This window comes from Prinia subflava, chromosome 3 (genome assembly GCF_021018805.1).
Source record: "Prinia subflava isolate CZ2003 ecotype Zambia chromosome 3, Cam_Psub_1.2, whole genome shotgun sequence".
NCBI lineage: Eukaryota > Metazoa > Chordata > Aves > Passeriformes > Cisticolidae > Prinia > Prinia subflava.
Window position 1 is genome coordinate 57,220,526 of NC_086249.1, and position 22,235 is coordinate 57,242,760.

Below are 22,235 nucleotides of genomic sequence, written 5' to 3' on the forward strand. Positions count from 1 at the left end.
GACAGGGCAAAGAAAATACAAGGAAGGGTTCATGAATTGAGATAAGGACAGGGAGAGATCACTCACCAAATACCATCACAGACAAAACAGACTCAAACTGTGGATATTAACTGAATTTACTACTAAAAAAATTAAAGCAGGATAACAAGATATAAAATTAAAATAAAAATTAAAAACACCTTTGCCCCACAGGATCCTCAGCTCTACTTCCTCCCCTGCAGCGGCACAGGGAGATTGAGAATGTGGGTTACGACCAGTTCATCACGCATTTTTCCATCTGCTGCTCAGGGAGAAGAGTCCTTCCCCGGTTATAGTGTGGGGTCCCTTCCAGAGGACACAGTCCTCCACAAACTTCTCCACTGAGTCCATCCCACAGGCAATTGTTCTCTCCACAAACTGCTCCATTGTGGGTCACTCTTCCACAAGCTGCAGTTCTTCAGGCACAGTCTGCTCCAACATGAGTCCCCCAGAAGGTCACAAGTGCTACCAGGAAACCTGCTGCAGCATGGGTTCATCTCTCCATGGGTCCACAGGTCCCTGCTAGGATCCTGCTCCAGCACAGGCCTCCCACACGGTCACAGCTGCCTTCTAGGCATCCACCTGCTCTGGTGTTAGTCTCCTCCATGGGCTGCAGGTGGATCTCTGTATCCCCATGGACCTCCACAGGCTGGGGCACAGCTGCTTTGCCATGGTCTGCAGGAAAATCTCAGCTCTGGCACCTGGAGCACCTCCTCCCCCCTCCTTCTCCACTGACCTTGGTGTCTGCAGGGCTGTTCCTCTCACATATTCTAACCCTATTCCTCTCTGGCTGGAAATATATCTGTGCAATATTTTCTTTTTCACCCTTCTTAAATCTTAACAGAGGCATTACCACCATTTCTAATTGGCCCCAGCTTGGGCCAGTGGCACATCCATCCTGGAGCTATTGATGTGTTCAATACCTTAACCTGCACTGGCTACCATCCCCATTCTACCCAGTGGTGAAAAATCAAGGAGTCAGAGGATTTTTGTCTTGCCGGTCCTAGAGATTAAAGACAATTAGCTCAGACACTGCTATTTAACGTTCAAGTACTTAACTTACTGAGGAAAACCCTGAACCTAGTACTTAAAAATGTATGTTATCATACCTTTACAAGGCTGATGTGAGACATGAACGTTCAAGGACATATAAAGCAGATAATATGCTTAGATTTTGGAAAATGATGAGTGAAGTCCTATGATAAGTATCCAAATTGACATGGAAACTGTTCTTTACAACATAAAACCTAATGCAATTGGTGGACAACAGCAGCAAAATAACCAAAAAGAAGTAGCCTACATTTGCCACCACATTGCCACAGAGGTCCCATAAATCAGAAGGATAAATAAGTTAAAAGATGGATTAAACAGTTTTACTGGGAAGAGTTCAGTAGTAGCTACTAAATAGCAGCTCAAGGATAGAAATGGGCTTAAAATCACCTAAAAAAGGCTGACGGATCAAAGTTATGTCCAGGGAAGAATCACACAACATGGACGTTTTCCATCTTCCCTGTTTTCCTCACCTCATGGGGATCCTGCTGCAGTGTGTGGCCAAATGGTTTTGGCTTGACTCACCGTGGTGGTTATGAGGAATCTGAAGAAATCAGCCTGCTGCTGCTACCACTTCACTCCACACAACCAGACTGGAACCATAAACTGCTTTAATGCACAGTATGTTTCACCACATGCCCACGTAACAAAGGCTAAGTGTCAGCTAAGCTCCTTTGTGGATATTACCACTCGATGTCACACTGTGTACTCAGTCAGATGCCATTTGGATACCAATCTAATGAATAGGTTGTCAGGCATGTAAAAAAAGAGCTACACTTATTAAGAAGAGTAGTGAAACACATTGGTTGATGACCAGATTTTAACCATGATTTTTAGACTGATGAAACATGACACAGGGGTTAGTGTAACATAGTAAAGATGAAACCAGACATACTGGATGAAAAGCATTTTTTCCTATTAGGGACACAAAGCTCATTTGGACATCATCTACAGCAGCATTCACCTCACTCCCCAAACAGAGCAACAAAACAAATACCTGGGTTTTGCAAAAGGCACTCTTCTTGTTCTTATCAGGGTGCAATGGAAGCAGTTGTTTTTCATCTATTAATTCCTTTCTGACTTAGAGGCTGGTTAGCCCAGATAAACTCTCCTCCATACATTCTTCCCTGACAACTGAACTCAGATAAGGTTCTCCACCTAACATGTGACCGGATTAAGATGTTCTGGGCATTTGTGACAAGAGTGCTTCCCTTGACCCAGCACAGTCCAACCTTCTTTTTTCTTCCCCTCCCCAAACTTTATGAGAATGATGAGAAGTTCTTTGACTTCCTCAAGGTCAGACTTGAAGTGGTGGGTAGGTGTAAAGTAGATGATTTACTTGGGAAAAGATGCATTCTGAATCCAAAATTAGACCAAGCCTTTAACTGAAGCTTGACCAAAATGAATACATTTATCTGTACCTCATACAAAGAGGGCTATTTCAAAAGCTTCAATTTAGCCATTTTTTGCCTAGAGCAAACTGATAAGTGAATTTTAAGAAACAGCTCTAGAAATACACAAAGTGCTACAGATAAAATACTGAGAACAGGAAATACATAATGAGAACAGTCTCAGGCACATACTGAAAACTCTGGTGTTGCAACTGCTTCAAACGCTTTATGCTGTATGTAACAGTAACAATATCCAACCAATAACAGTATCATCCATACTTATCACTGAATCTTAAATGCCTTCTGAACATGTACCTTCTGCTATCTGCCAGTGACCTTCATTTTTAAAGACATTCCACTAGTAATAGGCTCTATCGACATTAAAACATTGAAATTTTATGTTTGGTGTATCACTTTCAGGTTACAAAGCTCTTCTGAAAAAAATGGGGAGTTTATTAATTTCAAGTTGCTTTCTTGGGATACATATTAAGATTACAGAATCACATAATGGGTCAGGTTGGAAGGACCACAGTGGGTCATCTGGCCCAATCTCCTTGCTCAAGCAGTGTCCAGATGGTTCTTGAATTACATTAGCACTTTATTATTACTCCTTAATAATGATCCCCCCCAAAAATAAACTTATGACGGTAGATGGAACAGCATTATGTCATGGGCTGTATCTCGAGCTGTGCAGTCTCCAGGTTCTATGGACAGCTGTAATTCCTGATTTATTAAACTGAGAAGAGAGGGTATATATTGCATGGACCTTGTTCTTCCTCCATGTAAATAACAAAAGGAATAAGTCTTTATGTTTCTCCAGTGTAAACTTCCAAGTCAACTGTGCAAGGGCTTTCCTGTCAGGTTTTATAGAAGCAAACAGAAGCCACCAGGAGAAACCATATCCACTTACAAAGTCTCACTAACTCAGAGACGAACACATCCCATCTATGGAACACACTGATGTAGATCCAGCTTCCCTCCTTGAAATGACTGTATTTGAAACTATGTGAAACAAAAGACCTCACTGCTGAGGATACCTTTGCTTCTGGAAATGTCTAGGGATAATCAGCAGATCGACAAAATAAATAATGATACTCTCACATTATTGTTTTTGTTCAGTCATGCCAGGATAATCTTACTGTTTCGTGTGAGATAATGATGCAATAAATCTTATGAGATCTCTGCCACTGCATTTTAATGTTTTTTTTTTCTGTTTGCATGACATGTTCCCAAGACTTCTAGCATACAGATACATCACCGTCATAAAGGCCTTGATCCTTGTGTGGCTGCAGATGTTGATATACTTCATTACCAGCAACAGCACAGGTTACACAGAGGTGCTGTAAAGGATGACACTTAGACACAGCTCTCCATGGTGTCTGAGAACTGCTGTTCTTTTACACATGCAATCTCTCATGTTCAGAACAATAGATTAAAAAAAAAAAAAAACAAAAAAGCAACAACAGCAAAAAAAAAAAAAAAAAAAACCAAAAAAAACCAAAAAAAAACCCACCCAGCAGAAGATTCTATCAGAAAAAACAGAGTTGTACGGAAATCTCCATATCACCCTAATAAGTACAAGCTGTGCTGTCGGACAGCTCCATTCTTTCTTGGCCTGTCACTTAGCTGTCTTTTGCTGGAGTCAAAATGCCTTCCTTGTTCAGTCACTTAGCACCCGCAAACTGCAAAAGCAAAGCCCAAACAGTGTTTCATCCACACGGCATGACTAAGAGCATGAGCCATGAATTAGGGTAGCACATATCAAAGTACGTGTTGTCACTCTTCCCTTTCCCTGCACACTCCTTTTGCTTTGAGACTACTTCAGCATTTGCCTGACTCCTACGAAAGCAAAAATTTTGTTGGGTTTTTCACCCCCTCCCTCCAAGCTACTTTTATGTCAGACTGTCAGGCTGAACTGGCTCACTAAGCAATCCCATGGTTACCAGCATCAGTTCAGCGATGGCAGCTGAGGAGTTGGGGAAGGAAAGAGGTGGGAAGAACAAAGGAAAGGGATAACCTCTTCAAATGGCTGACATAGCCTTCACTACAACTAATAGTAAGGCTACTACTACAAGGAGTATTAAATCTTGTTAGGGCTGGCAAGCCTGCCAGCACCCGCCCAAAAAAGCAGAGGTCATCATTTAAAACAAAATCACAGAAAGTGGGGATTTGAATGCACACAATAGGCGGAGAAGGGAATTGAGAGGAGGCAGCAGAGGAGCACAAGCCATCTACACAAGGTGAACAGCACAGCTATTTGTTCCAGGCCAAGCTGCACAGGGCTTTGAGGAACCTGATCGAGTGGAAGGTATCCACTGCCCATGCCAGGGGGCTGGAACTAAATGTTTGTTCAGGTCTCTTCCAACCCAAGCCATCGTATGATTCCATGATACCTAGCCGTGCCAGGGACCAGCAGCAGCCTAGTTGCAGCAGCTCAGAACTCAGCAGGGGCAAATTTATCCAGAGATACCCCCTACTAACATGCTTGGCTTGTTCTGATCCCAGAGGTGGCTCATACCACCCTAAGTGCACAAACCCTCATAGTGGGAGTACTCATCTAAACACAGATCACAGAGCAAGCTGAACACTGCTTTAAGGACACTGGAGGTAAAGCAATGCAAGTGCCTTGCACTACTAAATCCTCCTGCAATAACTCAAGACAAACAAAAAGAAAAATCAACATTTTGGATAATGTTTCAATGTCTTTTTTTGTTCCTTCTTTTAAAAAAATCAGAAGGCTACAGACAAAACATGAACAACACACGTCCAAGTTCCAGAACACATGGCTTATGTAAGTTTAGAAAGAAGTATTTTTTGAAGACACCAGTTCTCTGCAGAGTTTTCACATTGTATTAGAAGAAGGAGGGAAGACAAAAAGTAAATATGCTAGTCAGTGATTTAAGGGAACACCCAAAGCAGCTACCAAGGGAGACAGACTGGTGAAACCCACATCTGGCTTTCACAGCTGCCTGAGAAACGATTCACAAAGGGCTCGGGTCAGCCTGCAGCATAGGCTCAGGACTGGTAACCATCACCACACTGCAGGCAGACACTTCCCAGATTAGCAGATGGGCACAGCAGGGTCTGGTACAGGACAGCAGGAAGCTCCAACAGACAGATTGCCAGTGCAGAATTTCATAGGGGGAATGGTGAAGGTCGATTATCAAAAATGTAACCTTTTGGTTTTGCACAGAGCATGTTTTTCTCTTAAAGTTCCCACTCAGCAGTTATTCATTACCAGTTTCCTCCTGTTAGAGAAATTACTTGGTTGGCATGGCAACATATTCCCACCATGAATTTCTATCCCTCTGTCTACTTTCAGCTCCGGAGGAGTTTCACTGATCCTTCTTCACCCTTTCATGCCACTACTGCCTATACCATACTCTTTCACATGGAAGAATTTTATTTAAATTGCATCTTGCACCCATGGGTGTGCACAGTCATTGTGTTCTCTGCCAGTGACATTATGCAGAGGAGCTGCAGCTCAGGAACACACTCAACGTAAACAGGAACTCCTAAACACACCACAGAAATTGTCAGGGCTCAGTTACTGACCTACGCCATCCATCCTTTAGATGGTAAAAGATATTTTCCCTTATTTTAAAATGAGTAAGGCAAATTCAACTAATGTTATTATGGATTTTTTAACAGAAAGTCAGCTTAACAGAGGATGCATTCCAACTACATTTTCTGATATAATTTGTACTCACCACTGACTGACGGATAATGACAAAAACACTTATCTTTTTAGAGGTTATATGGTTTAAGGAATCATTTGAGTGAAAGCAAGGAACATATTAAAAAAAACAGGGTACATAATCAACAATAAACCCTCTCATACACACTTCATCCCAGCATTTCATATGAATAAAATTGGTCCATAAAGAATATTCAAAGTTTCACTACTTCACAAAAACTCTCCTTGTTGTACATGTACTGTATATTAGATTAACAGCAGGGTTTAAACAAAACTAAGAACAAGCATCACGTTAGTAATATATTACCTAACATGTAATACATTACTCTGCCTTAAAATGCAAGGATATTTAATCCAATTGGTTTCTTCCAATTATTTTAAAGACTGTTAAAGACTTCTAGAGATTACGGTAGCAGTTTTTACAGATTTAAGGTTCCTGCATGGCACACTCTGGCCCAGAGTCAGTGCCATGAGTTAAGTAACAGAACTCTTTCAGTTCTTAAAAGCTAAGCAGATGCTTAGATTCTCTGCTGAATGCTTAATATTCAGTACCTTTCAAAAACAAGCCCACAGCATGCTTTCCGCTGTGGACCAGGTATTTCGTACTCTGCATATGTGATTTGGATTTACTTTATCAGGTTGCATATTAGGACAAAATTGTTCACTGGAACAGGTTAAGCACTGAGATAGGATCTCCAGGGAAGTGGTGAAGTCACCATCCCCGGAACTGTTCAAAAACCAAGTAACCACAGCACCTTGAGAAATAGTTTAGTGCATTTGGTGTTATATTAGGTCAAAGACTGTACTTGATCATGGAGGTCTTTTCAATTCTTAATGGTTCTGTGATACTTTGAGTAGCTTTGTTTCTTTTCACCTTGGGGTTTGCAGACAAACTTGCAAATACCAATTCAATGAAGCTGCAAGTGTCTCTCCATAATCCATTTAAATCTACCAAACTCTAGAGCAGGCAGCTATTTTATTGTTTAGCCTTTAAGACATACTTGCTCTTCTTTCCTTCAATAGTAAGGTCACAATCTACACAGTAAAATTGTTACCAAACTCAAGGCGACCTCATTTTACACTAGAAGTACTTATGGATTTTTAACATAAGAATAACTTAATATTTGAGTATTCAATATTATCAACTTACACACCTATTTTATGTTAACAGTTGACTTAAACTGATTCTTTATCCCATCAATACTATGAATGGTTATTCAGCGAAAAAAATTAAGCATATTTCAAGTCATTCAGTCTAAACCCATTCATGAAAAGCAACATGTACAGAACAAAGAAAAGAAACACAAGCTTCAATAAATCAAACTATAAACTGTTTTCCAGGACCAGACATAAGTAATACTTACCTTTTCATTCTAGATTTTTTAACTTATTCTGTGAAATGAATACTATTCAGAAGCAAACAAGACTGTTTTGGCTTCTATTTCTCTATTCTATTTTACAAGTTTGCTATCATGAAAATCAATTATGTTTTCTGTGCCATGTTTGCACGGCATGTTTCAACCTGCAGATCACACAGAACTGTAGATGTTGCAGATCTAACACTTTAATCAGTTTATACCTACAACTTAACTTAAATAAACGGAATTTCAAGAGGAAAAATGGTGTTTCAGTTTTTTCCTTTTTTTTTTTTTCTAGCTTAGAGCACATCCCTGCACTGGCACAACCTCAGAGGAGTTAACAGTGAGCCGGAGCTTCCAAACTGCTGTTCTGCCATATAAATCACGGCCCAGACGACCACTACTACTTGCAAAGGTTACTTTTTCTTTGTTGACAGCTGTCAATAATATTACTACTTTTTACTGCATTTTACTCAACAATAGAAATATATATTAGTATAAAAGCCCTACTCTATTAAACACAAGGTTTATAGCACTGTGAAGCTATCACACAGCATTGTTCACAGTACTCGGTAGCTGAAGGAAGAAAAGCTGGAGTCTTTTGTTCTCATCACCATAGCTTCTGCCCTCCCCAGACCCCTCATCATATGGACTCCCCAGAAATCCACAACTATGTTCTACTATAAGTAATGGGAAAATAAATCAAGCGTCTGTCACATGAAGTGCTCTCACTGCCACCACCATTTATACCACTGTATCTTAAGCTCATACTGCAGTCTCAGGGTGGCAGTGGCCAGCTGTAAGACAGGGTTTTACAGGTCAAAACCTACACCAAGCCTCTGGTTATCAGGAGAATCTCCATGGAGCTCAAAGAGCAGTGAAAACTTGCAATACTAAATGTCACCTTCTGCTCATGTGGTCCCCTGCTGCACACCGACCGGTACAGGCGGGTGCACCAGGGCACTGCTGCTGCATGCTTGCTTTTCCCCTGTGCTTTCTGGAGGTACATGATAACAGCTGCCATTGCATGGGTAAAAAGAACCTCTCATCAGGTGCACTGTGGTCACGCCCGCATTCTCATAACACCTCATATTGTCAGAAACAAAATGACCACTGTTTGGGAAAAAGAACACGTGGAGGTGTGGCAATCAGTGGGTGTGATGACCTCTAAGCAATGGGGTTTAAGAGGAGAGTGAAGAAAGAATGGTACTAACAAACACCCAGTCCAGGTCAGTCTAGACTCTCAACTACAGGAGAGTAGAGGTTGGCAGGGAACTAAGTGGGATCTCATGGGAGATACCTCTAAAAGGGTCAAACAGCAGAGGAGTACCGGAAGGTCTTTAAGGAGATCAAAATGCAACACCAGTAGATTTAACTCAGAAAGGCAAAAAGGATTTTTGCTAAGGCATCAAGGACACCAGTTTGGGAGACATGAAACACACAGAGGAGCTCTAGTACAAAAAGGCAGTATAGTAGCAGGAACAAGAAAAGGATGGACACACAAGTATCACATAGGAACACATGAGTGGTGTTGGGAAAGCCAAAGCCCAGCTGGAGCTCAGACTTGCAGGGAATATCAAAGGCAACAAGAACTTCTACCACTACATCAGGAATACAAGGATGAACAAGGAAAATGTGGGTTCGTGGCTAAAACAGGGGACAGCTCGCTGATATCCTTGCAGCACCTTCCTCTACCATGTGTGAAAGGTGCTAGACATTGGCAAAAAGCTACCAAAAAAAGTGGAAAATGTCACGGAAGGGCACCTACGATATTAAAAACATAATCAAGCATATCTGTAACCCAGACAGGAAAGGATGAGCTGCTGACTTCCGAGGACAAACTGATACGGCTGCTGCAGAATTTCCAGTAACTCCCTCGCTGGCATGACGTAAGATGCACATACAGCATCACAGAGGAAGATCTAAGTCAGTGTCTCAGCATCAGTATCAGTCTCTAGTGTATATTCTGAAAGTAGGAAACAAGCTACAAATATCAACAGAGCCAAAAGAGGCAGGATGCATGTGACATCTGTGTGGTTGGTGTTCCCTCCAGGAAACCAGGGGAATGGAGGCAATTTGGAGGAGACAGAGCTGAGGGGGCTAATCTGACATGATGCTTTCCATGAACAAGCCTTGCTTGGAAGATCACCTGTTCTCCCTCCATCTCATCCTAGCACCTCTCCTCCTCTTCCTTGTTCCCTGCCCACCCCGATGAGCTGAGTCTTACCATTCTTGTCTGCTTGGACCCCATCCTTGGACATTGGGAAGCATGAGCAGCGACCTGAGCCGGCAGGGGAGGACAAACACCACCTTTGGTTGCTGCTGGCTTTTTCTGCCTGCACTGCCTATGGTTTTCTGGTATGGCTATATGATGCAACCAAGCAATAACAATATCTGTAAATGGATGTCTGAAAGCAGATGTCCCCATAAATAACAGTTTATCAAATACTCATCCTCACAATCTGAAACAGGGTGGGGGTGGGGAGAGGAGAGTGAGGAGACTGTGAAGGGAATTTAAAAACGACAAAAAAAAAAAAAAAACCAAAAAAAACACAAAAAAAAACAAAAAAAACAAAAAAAAACAAAACAAACAAGCCAAAAAAAATTTCAAGAAAACAGAAACCTTAAAGTAATTTATGTAAGGACTCATCTCCACAGGGAGAAATAAGGAAAAAAGCCAATGATGCTAAAAAATATATACAGCTCTTTCAGTATTTCCCCAGCAGGATACAGAACAAGAGTAATACATTAAAATAAATACTGTTTATAAGACAACCTCCAAGAGAAAAGAAAAGCTAACAGAACATAATGAACAAGGGAAAAGTAGAAGTAATCCTTTCTCATAACAAACAGCAAGAATTAAAATAATTTTGGTACTTTCATAACATAATGGCATTTGTCTTATGCTGCTGAAGTGTTCATGATACTGTAAATTATTGAGTTATATTGGCTTATGCTTGTTTTTCTTAGGCTAGCCACCATATAATAAAAACATAGTAACAATGCACACTTACACTCACTTCACACTTCAACACTCCTTGAAAAAATAAAGTGTAGCAATTACTGAACTGAGAGCTAGGAAGAGAGATTTCATTTTACCCAAGTCAAAACAAGGGAAAAGACAAGAGCCCAGTCACTTCTGTCTCATTTCTACTTTGAGCATACCAACATGCCCTGGTGAGCAAAATATAGACTGTCAAATGAACTGACTACTCTAACGAGCATTAAAACAAACCAAAAAAATCCATTAAACTCATATGTGAGTAAAACAAAATGAAACCTAATGACTAACTTTTCTCCTAGCTAAATAACTTAAAGATTTTGTGATTAACAATTATTTCACAGAGATGTTTCAATGGAAAACATTTTTAATCAAGAGCTCTGGACCACAAGTTACCAAGCATTAGCAGGCCTGCTCTACCTATTCAGATATATAATCATAGAGAGAGGTAAATGAGAGGTAATACAAGGTAGCTTTCTTTTAAGAAAAGCAGGATTATCTAACTCACCTTCCTCAGTTTCTTAATAGGAACAGGGGGTTATGTACACTTGTTACTGTTATTGAATTTCACTACCATTGCAACCAGAATTAAACTTCAGATGCCCAATCAGGTGAGTTGCCAGATGAGAAGAGTAACTGCTTTTCATATGCCAGTAATAGTTTCACACATGAAGTCAAAAATTCTCATTGCTGTATCTTAGAATTCCACTGCACTGTGACATGAAACACAGACCTGTGATGAGTTTTGAGGCAGAGGTGCAACAGGGTTTTAGAATACAGTGCTGTATACCAGCTGATACATGGCATGCTCTGAGCTTCCATGACTACGGCGTTAATAACCTTCTGGCACAATGCATAAAAGCAAAAATCTTTTAGGTACCAGTAATCCTAATTGACGAACCAGTATCTCACTGGTTTCTCAATTAGGATTGCAAACCAAATCAAAATTACAGCTAATCTATCAATATTGGATTCCCCAAAGAGAAGGAAATGGAGCAACATGAGTGTCACAGGAACTTGGGTTATCAGAGGGAATTGCATTAATTGTAGATATTTGGATGATTAAAATATTTCTTGCAGTATTTTTTAAACCATTTTCAACTACTTCTTTAGTGTAGTAATGGAAATGTTGACCTTTCACATCTTGAATAAAGAATCTATTTGCAACCTAAAATGTAGATTCAGGAATTCACAGTAACCGACAGATACGCAGCTTGTATATAACAAGCTTGTTTTTCTTTATGACCACTTTCTCAACTGAATAAATCTTCCAGGACATTCCCATCATAAGCTCTGGTAGCAGAACAAGTTGAGAGGTCATACGTCATCAAAAAAAGCAAACTGGCTCAAAGGTGATCTCACAAAATAGTTGACTGGGAATAGAAGGCAACGGAACTATAATCTTGCAATGAACTTCAGCACTACACTCCAATCAAAGGGTCAACTTTTCTCCTCCCAAAGGCAACACTATTGTTCTAACCCATATAACCACATAAAACTTATTGACTCATGTATCTAACATTTGATATATTCTCTAACTGTGTTTTTGCTAAGAAACTGTAACAATATTAAACTATGTTAGTTTCTGGGTAGCATCTCATATTCTCTATGAAACTTTCTCCAGTCTTGGCAGATAAAGTATTATCCTCCTCCTCTACCAAACAGTTCTTCCTAAAAATCTAAATTTCTTGTAATTGAAACCATCTCATTGCTGCCTTTCTATTACTGTAGACATAGGAAAACTCTTTGGGGCATGGCACTGTTGGCTAAACACACGCTGTCTGGAGCACAGATCTTCCTCTGCTTCACTCCTTTATGCTTGCTACTGAATCCCTAATAAGCACAGTCACTAATATCTGAAGAACACCATTAAAAGACTGTCTAAACTTCTGATTAATTAAACCTAAATACCCTGGGACCACCCTTTATTGGTACAACGTTTCGTACAATTAAATTTTCACCCACAAGTGAAAATCCCCCTGTTCCTACTGTACACACAACAAACAATACCAGACAAAAAAAGAAGCACACTCCCTGCTGTGCTCTGTAACAGCTAACTTAGCTGCCTAGGAAAGGAAAGCAATGGCAGACAGTGGTCAGTAAATTATGACTCAGAGGATCTGGGATACTTCACTCAGTGTGAATTCCAGACAGCAACATACATCTTACAACCCCACCTGCATTTTTAGTCTGCACTCCTGGTTAACTTGGCAAAAGGACTGCCTGGCAAGTGTGCTGGGCTGGTTACATTATCATTTCTTGTTAGTCTTAAATCTATTACCTTTCTATTGCATTTTTGGTTGATCTCTGGAGAGGAAAAAAACATAAAAAACAAATAAGGAAACCACACCTACATCCATGATAAAACCCCTTGGGTCTCTACACATGAGCTGACTTCAAAAGGAATAAAGAACATGAAACACTGAAAAGATTCAGTGTTTGATAATGCAGCAGTGCAGAGACATGCCAGAAGTAGGCAGCTGGGGTCCCAGAAGTAGTAAAGATGTCTCAGGCTGTAGTTCCAGATAAGGTCACCATCTGTAATAGAAAGCAGCACACACAATCTTTTTCCCACTCTCCCCGTCTCCATAGAGGGTATCCATGACTTCAGATGCACGTATGGGTTGCAGGATATGTACAACTATTCCCTTTCTCCATTTGGTTAGGTTTTTCTTGGACCAGTGATCAGTTGACCCCATGCTCCCCAATGTCATTGAGTCACTGGCAATGAATTGAGCAAGAATGCCAGGATCACAGCGAAGATGTAGGAGTTGGCTACCTTTTTTCTTCATGCAAGCTTCCACTCAACATGAAACAGCATCCACATACTCATCAGCTTGTGATGCTTGATTTGACTTAATTAATCCAACTGACATAACCCTTCTGGGATGTGTCTTGCACCCTTCTGGGTTGCAAGCACAACCTTCAGCAGTGCTCAGGAAATACAATATTATCTCCCTAGGTACATCTCTCATGATGCCTTTGCGTCATGACCTGTAAGGTTAGGTCCTTACTGGATTTAGAGCCAGATCTTGACCTCTTTCTGAAGATTATTCTACATTTTTGGCACTGTAAAGCAACCAATGAACTGCACCAACTCTGATTCTAACACCTCATAACTCCTTGAGTGATGCCAATTGCAAGATGAAGAAAACCAAGAGAAAGTACAAAGGGCTTTCTTTACAGAAGAGATTGATATATGGACACTGTCCATACGCAACGTGCTTCCCCAAATCAGTCAGGATAAACATTAAGTAATTCACTGAACAAATAAGCAATTGAATGAAGCAGAAACTCACAAACGACAACAGCAAATATCAGAAGTGCTCTTTTTTCTACTAATACAAAGGATGTACCCAAGCTGAATGAATCACTGCAAAACAGTTCCCCATACAGTTATGGAGTAAGCTTTGTTACTGAGACTATTCTCAACTGAATATGAAGAGGAATTTTTGGAAATCTTTAAAAATAAAATACTTATGTCAGTATTACCCAGGCTGAAGTAAAACATGTTTATGTATATACCAACATAAGGATGGGTGGCACTCTTCACATATGAGACGAGCATAATCTGGCTGGCTATGAAAGACACAGAACAATATTGGCTTGTTAAAGGGTTTTGTCATTTTAGTAATTTTGTTTCATAATTTAGTCATGATAAGTGATTTGAATGGAGACAGATCAAGAAGAATTAGGAGGAGAATTCAGAGTAAGATATATGATCCTCCAGTGATGATTTGAGAAGACAAAATTCAGGCAAAGGAACAGATGAGACTGCAGATCTGGAAACAAAACGACTGATGAAAATTAGCAGTTCATCATTCTCTGTATTTCAAGATTGACTGTGGGACACAAGTCCCACATTTATATTTCCTTTTAACAACAGCTTACGACCCAACTCAGCAAATACTTGAAAAAGTGCAATTGAGCACTAAGTTGCACACATTTACCAATATTTAGAAACTGGGCCACATTCTGCAATGACTAGCAGGACTTCTAAACGCCACACTGAAGTCAACACTATTCATCCTAACTTCTTAATAGTATCCACCAGCTAATAAATTCTCCACTCAGTCTCTATTCCAATACATTAATCCGGCTTCCATGCATTTTTACAGTAAGAAGTATTACTTCCAGAATAGTTTTTGGCACAGACAAAGAATGAAGATTTTTTTCCTGCTGAAGTACCCCACCTTCAGCCTCACGGGGAAGGACCACTTTCTTCATGTCTTTTTTTGAAGCTGGTAACTGAGAAATATTTTATTGCAGCCCAAAAGATCTAAAGTTGTAGGTCACTGGAGGATATTAAATGATAAGCAAATTCATATTTCTAAAGTAATTCTACCAATTTATTAGCAATGCTAGCTCCTGTTCCACAGTAGGGGAGATAATAATGAAGCCTTGTTAAAGGGCGATGCGATATCTTTTATGTAATGTCTTTTTTTTCATTTGTGATAAAGTCATTAAAGCAGCACTGTGTCTTCCTGAAGCCTCAAACAATAGACTGCATTAAATCTCCTGTGCAAAATTAAGGACAGTAGCTCACTGGAAAAATAAGCATGTGTTCTTGCTAATGCTGATGGCCTCCTAAAAATCATTAAACTACTGTAAATTGGCAACAATAAAACAATGTAGAACTGTTTTAACTTTTTACAAAGCAAAGGGAAAATCCATTTCCCTTGTAAATACCTCTTTGTTCCAAATCTGACTAGTAACCTCTATCTCATAAGGCATGTCTTCCTTATGGACTACCTAAATCCAATTCTCCCACAATATCTAACTTGAACTAAGTGTCTTAAATCTGGGTTGGTAAAGGTTTGTTGTCACTGCCCCAACATAGGCTGCAGTTCCAGAGTCCTGCTCACCTCTTCTCCAGTCACAGGCGTCAAAGATCTAGTGCATGGGGCATAGCTGAAATGTCAGCTCCAATTTCCTTTCAGACTCAGCTAGAGACTGGGTTGCTTTGCAGCTAGGAGTACCTCACACAGCTTCATAATCCCAGGGCTACCCTAAAATCTCAGGTGGACTACCCTTTCTTTGCTTATTGCTTCTGCAGTATTGTATTTTAAATTCACCTTCACTTGCTCTAGATAAGTAATACTCATGCAGTGTAAAGGCTGAGACACTACTATTTAAGAAAACTTCTTAAAAACTTTTCAGCACCATCCTGTAGAAAAGCATTCAGTAGTCCTACAAGGAACAGGCACATTTCCTTAAAAAAATACTTTAAAATCAAGATGTTTATTTGAAATATGGGCTCAGACCTTAAACAGGAGACTACTCAAAGCAGTCTTGTAGCCCTTCTAAGACAATAGCACCCTAAAGCTTCATGGGCCAAGCATGACAACTCAATGTTCTCTGGTCTGATAGTGCAATACTCACCATACTGGTCAAGGGCCGCTGGTGCTCTAGACCCTGTTGGTTTCACTCCTCCACAACTGATCCTGCCTTCATGATTTTCCAATCACAGGTGAAACCTTTTTTTCATAACTCTTAACCCATGTCTCACTTTTGCCCTTGCAAACCTAGAACAAACCTAGAGCAAACAGCTGATACCAAGCCAGAACAGCAAAAAAATCCAAATGTCTTCCTCCGGGTTTTGGAAGAGTTTGTCTGGTGTTCAGCTCCTAAATAATGAAGCTTGGGCCATTATGATCAGAAGACTCAAAATACCATCTTAGTTCCCAAAGTTTCCCAAAGTAGAAGTCACATCTCCCTTTACACACATATGCTGTGATGAAGGTACAACTCTAGGGACTTTGTGCGCTATAACACAGACAGACACCACAATTTCAAACTCCTACTAGTTGGATCACACTTCAGTTCCCACTCATGCTTCCCAGTTATGATATTCATCTTCCTAAATAGCTCCACGTGCTGCTTTTGGTAATCACATACTTCAAACACTTGTTCCTGTTATGTATACCAACATCTGCATATTCAAAGCAGTCTCCGAAGTGCATGCCAAACATCTGTTTCAACCAGCTCTCTTTAGAGTTTAAGCTGTTTGCTGGAAAATTGCCATCCTAATGGCCAGCTCCTCTGTTACTGAACTGGAGAATTCATTTTGTATTTATTGATTGTTCCCTAATGAAGAATCATAAAGGTGCCAGAGACTCTTGACCAGACACTACTTAATTAGTACCAAAGTGCATAAAATTCCAAATCAAGCGAACTCTTTGTCCAATGGCTTAGTCACTGGGGAAAAAATTACATCATTTTCTGCTTATACAGAAGTCCATAAAATTTTATTTAAAAACTCTAAGGAAATTAAAAAATTATATAGATAATTCATTTCCTTCCAGTTACTAAGACACCAAGCAGGTCTTCCATAACCAACTCATGCTTTGCTAAAGGAAGTACTCTTCACAAAGGACCCAGCAATATGTATCATGCACAGAATTTATTTTAAACTGAACAAAGGCAAATGACAATGGAACCTTTGTCTTCTGAACACTATAGAGAAACATTTCTGTTACATACAAAGACATAATTCAAAGCATCCAGAAGGTATTAAAAATGAATGGATCTGTCTTTTCATCATTGTGGCTCACACAATAGTTAAATTTTTACATTCCCACAAACTATGTTGTTCTGGGAGTAATTTCTGAGGGTACTTGTTCTCAAGAAGGCAGAGGTGAGCAAAAACTCAATTAAATGCCAACCTTTTTCTTCCTCTCAAACTTAAAAGCCTCAAAAACACCCTGAATAATTGGTATTTCCTTGCAAGTATTTCAAATTAAGTCATCCTGAAATTTAATTCTCTCTCTTCCATATCATTTAAATTCTCAATTAAATAACTAAGAAAATAGCTGAAAGAGAAAAAGCCAAGTAACAGAATTAGGCAAAAGCCCATCCCTACAAGGCAACAGGATTCCTGCTTCTATTTGGCTGCTTATTGAAGGCATCTGTCTTCAGATTAGTAAAGTGGCTTGGATTCTTGGACTAACAGATTATGTACACAAGGAAACAAAACTTCATGATAAAAAAAAAAATCCATTAAATACAGATACCCTTGCTGTAATCTACAATCATTGATACCACATATGCAAGAAAATACCCTCCCATCTTCCTAGAAACGATCACTCCAACACTAAGTTCTGCAAAAAACCTCAAAATCCAATTCATGATCTGTCCTGTATTCAGCAGTTGATGTGATACCAGCTTTAGTCCTCTTATCTTAATGATAAACAAGTGCATTTCACAGAGAGAGAGCAGGTTTCCACAAATAGAAAGTGGAGCAGGACCAGCATATAAAGGATGAAATCACAGTAAGGCAAATATACGCAGAAGGCAGAATAGCAAACATACATACACACATATATGGACTTCCCAGACATATGGTTTGGCTTCCTTTACTGAGATCTATTCCTTTTTCCTTTTCTTTTAATTAAATTGCATCTTCTTTTTAATAGGTGTAAAATTATGCCAACAGCGTCTCAGCTATCCCAGCTGATTTCGCCAAGTCTTCTGCAGAGTTTTGTTCTGTGCTCCCAGCAGATCAGACTAGATGTCACCAGTACAAGTCCCAACAAAATATGCTCCAGAACAGCAGAAATAAAGAAAAACATGGAAAAGAAAATGGGACGGACAGCTAACCACAGAGAAGCTGGGGAAGGGTTACCAGAGTGAGGTCACACAAACCTCTGCTTACCCCTTGCTCGGATTCCAGCAACTCTGTTTTGACTCTGACTGCCGGCATCCCATCAAGCATTAACATTCTGTTCTCAAAGGCGCTGATGTCCTACGGCAAAAAAGGACAAGGTTAATCAAAAAATTATTTAAAAATCACTTGTTCCAATTCACTGGTTTAAGTTCTATGATACTGTAGAAGTATGTTTCCTTCAGCGGAAACGAAGTTAACAAGGAGGATGTAATAGTAATTTCAGGGAGTAGCTGCCAAGTTACTACTTCTGCTAAAACAGTAAACCATACTTTCAGTTATCCTTAAAAGAGAACTAAGTCTTTGTAATCAACAAGGGAAAATTGTCTCCAATTACTATTTTGTAATTTGAAATTAATTGCACGGGTACACGTATATGAATTCCTTTCTTTAGAACTGAAAGCAGTGGTGTCAAACAGTTTGAAGGTTTTGGCAGTATGCTTAGGTATAGTTGATTTCAGTCAAAACATTTGTACTTCTGGTAGAGAAAGCATAGGCTTATATGGAGAGAAGTTACAGTGAAGGTCTGTAGCCATACACATTATAAATTAACACACAATCGCTCAAATTTCTTATCATTGTCTTACAAAGTAATCAGCATTTGTCAATGAAAATCTCCACACACCTGAGGTGAGAGATAAAAAAGCAAGTTAAAAACATGCACTGTCCATGCAGCTATGGGCACTATATGCCGAGAGCTTCAAGCTTAAGAAGGACTTGCAGAACTGTGCTTCCCTGAATAAACATTCCTGCTGTTACTGGTGTAGTTTATGAGGACATGCAAAACAACCTCTTGTGCCTTCAATTGAAACAGTACCTCAACCTGAATCATTTTTCTACTCCAGCCAAGGTTCAAGGCTGGTGTTCGAAAGCAAGTGTCTTCAGCTGCCATTTAGCTTGGACATTTTATCCTTCAAGCTAGAATGTGACCTTACAAATCCAGACATCTTGGTTAGTGCTACAGAAATGCAGAGACATCACACCCATTTTTCAAATAATGTATCTGGAGCAAACATCGCTTACAAGTGACTCATCCACAGTCAGTTCTTAATCTGCAGCCCTGTCTGGAAAGCTCTAAACTGGGACCTCTGCTCGGATACCTCATAGTCCTCAGTAACTGCATGAGAATGGAAAAAAAAACATTTTCCCTGTGTTTCACAGGTGGCAGATCCATTCAACACTGCGTAGTGCATCTGGAACATTCATAAGGAAAGTATTCACAGCCCTGTTTCTTATCATGGTTGCTTCAGTGGAATTTTAAGGAAAATGGCCCACCTGAATGGAGCTTCCAAAACATGTTTTAAAAACTTAAACTACTTTCAACATTTTCTTTTTTCTAATTGATACACCTCTTCCCAGGATCTCCACTTTCCAGGACATAAATACTGCAGAAACTGTTTATTTTTGTATACTCCTTTACGGTAGTTTAAAGAATATGTTGAAAAGCAGGAAAATTGATATGCCCAAGCTCCAACATGGTACGAAAAGCAGAGCAAATTATCTGCTTAAAATCCCCATTACCCTCACTTTGAGCCCGGTGTATTTTAGCACCCAGAGCTGTGGTTACTTACTACAGGACAGGAAGAAACTTGATGGTGACGCAGATAAGCAAGTGCAATACCTACTTCTTTCCTTTAAAAGTAGATTTAGATCATTCATAATAAGCTCTAAATGCTTAGAGTTACAAAATTGCAGATCAAATAAGTAATTTTCAGCAGGACATCTCTGCACTCAAACACATGAGAATGAAAACCAGTCAAGCTACTGAGGTGTCTCAGTCCATGCTAGGCAACTGCTGTGCATTTACTGTACTTTTAAATCTTCACACAAAAGGAAGAGGCAGAAAAACAAGTTCTTCCTGTGTTTGCTGAGCAAATTATTTTGTGCACCTTGATCTTTATTCAGTGTTCGAGGCATGAGGTGGAAAAAAATGCAGGAAGGGTTTCTAATGCCACAAAGAAGCTGGATGAAATTGTGCCTGGCTTTACATCTTTCTCCCCGGCAAGGGCAGTTCACTGTTTACTTATTAGCAGTAGATCTCAGGTGTCACTGAGCCCCATCAGTTTGGATGTGGTTTGAGGTGGAGAAAAAGCCAGTGTGGCATTCGTGGCTCCCCCAGTGCCCATTTTGCAAGTTGAGAGGTCCCTCTGCTTTCTTGATTTATAGGCAGCACCGTTGAATTTTACAGCAAGACCAGGAATACACCATCATTAAACAACCCTTAGGCTGTTTGGCTCACAGACAAAGAAGGATGAGCTGATGCTGCATCGTGTCCCTGAGGAAGTTTAACCCGCCTGAGCAAAGGGACGAGGCTGGCTTACACAGGAGGCACAGGCAGAAGGCGGGGGGAAGACAAAGCGCCACGGAGGAAAGGCAGGTTTAATGAACTGTTAGAATCTGATTAGAGGCTAATGTCCCTTTTAGTGCTTTGTACCAATTTACAGCTGATATACTTGAACCATTTTTCCCCACTGGCTGTGATAAACTCATTAGTTTTAAAAATGCAAGCTAAACAGAGCCTTTGAAGTTTAAAACTGATAAATCATGAAAACCTGACTAGTTCATGTACCATTTAACACATTTACATTTAACTAAATTTTCATAGTGTTCGCTTCTCCTTTTGTTCTCCAAAAATCTTATTTCTTAAAAGCAGCCTTTCGAGTGCTAGTCTGAAGAGCAAATACTCTAGCTGTGAACAGCTCGGGCTTTTGGGTAATTTATAATTCACAGGAGCAATAATCACAGGAGTAAATTATTTCTAAACTATTTGATCTCTTCTGCATTTATAACTTGAAGTAAGTCGTGTGACACCTCCTGAGGGGCCACTGCCGAGTAGATCCAGTCTGTGTGTGATCACAGGGATGACACATTCAGCCCAAAGTCACCCAGAGTTGATCCTTCCAAACAGCGCTCTGCTGCCACAACCAGTGCTTGCACTACAGTATGTTCAAAATCATGCAGCAAACCAGGTGTAATTGTTGAGGTTTGCATACAGTGGGCTGTCACCTAAGGCAAAGGGGCTTGAGTTATTCCCACTGGGGCTAGAGGTATGAATTGAGTTCTTCCAGGAGCTTCCAAGGTCAGATAGATGGAGCAGATGGAGCATCCACACCAGAGTGAGGCCAGGCTGCTCCAGTGCCCACAATAACTGATGACACTGATGAGACCCACCGGCAGAGATAGGTGATGTGATGTATTGAGTCAATGCATTATTCAGGCCACTCAATTTTCTTCATTAACTGTGGTAGCTAACTTCCAGTCCCCAAAATTGCTCAGGTGAAGGGTACCTTAATTCGTGTGACAGTATTTTCTTTTCTAGTCTCCCACCTCAACCTTCCTGGTGGACTCGTTACCCACTTTGGTAAAATGCACAGCAGATGTAGGTCCTAAATGGGCATACAATCAACCCAAACACTGCATGACCTTACCAAAACATCTGTTCTCTTGGATGAGCAACTCATCCTAGAAGAGATAATGCTCTCTTTTTCTCAGTGCCATCCGCTGGAACCTGCCACTAATCACTTTTGGACATTTATTCCCTTGAAATATTAATTAAAAACACAAATCATATCCAGGTCCGTATGGACCTGCTATTAGAGCAGTTGTTACACAAGACAGATAAGCTTTCAAGCTTACAAGTTCTTCTGAGAAGCTGTGGTAGTCAGTTAATAACCAGACACTCTCCACTCCTAAAAGGCCTATATTTTCAGCACAGCACCTCTACAACCATCACTCTTCATTTCTTCATGAGGATGGCTTTTTGTTGCCACTTTTAATCAAATTATCGTCTGCTACTTTAGAGGAAGAAAAAAAATCCCAAAATCTCATTATTTCATCCCGATACAAAACCCCTCAGCACGCTGTAGTGTTTATTTAATTATGAATTACATTATTATGACATTTGCCATCCACAAGAAGTACTAAGATTTCGTAGCCAAGTTTTCTATTTGGCCAAGTCATATATTTTGAGAACCACACTACAAACTTCAGTCAGAGAAGATCTGATACCACAACTGACTACCTGTTCTGAGACACTACCAAAGACACCCCTAAACCC

General features: G+C 40.1%; 1 protein-coding gene across 2 annotated transcripts in view; it reads right to left on the reverse strand.

Annotated features, from left to right (window-relative positions):
- The window catches only part of KLF12 (KLF transcription factor 12), a 224,714-nt gene that overhangs the window by 118,592 nt on the left and 83,887 nt on the right, over positions 1-22,235 (reverse strand). For both annotated transcript variants that reach the window (XM_063392220.1, XM_063392219.1), the window contains exon 3: positions 18,170-18,259. In XM_063392220.1, coding sequence (XP_063248290.1) covers positions 18,170-18,259 — 90 coding nt within the window. The remainder of the gene's footprint in view (positions 1-18,169; positions 18,260-22,235) is intronic.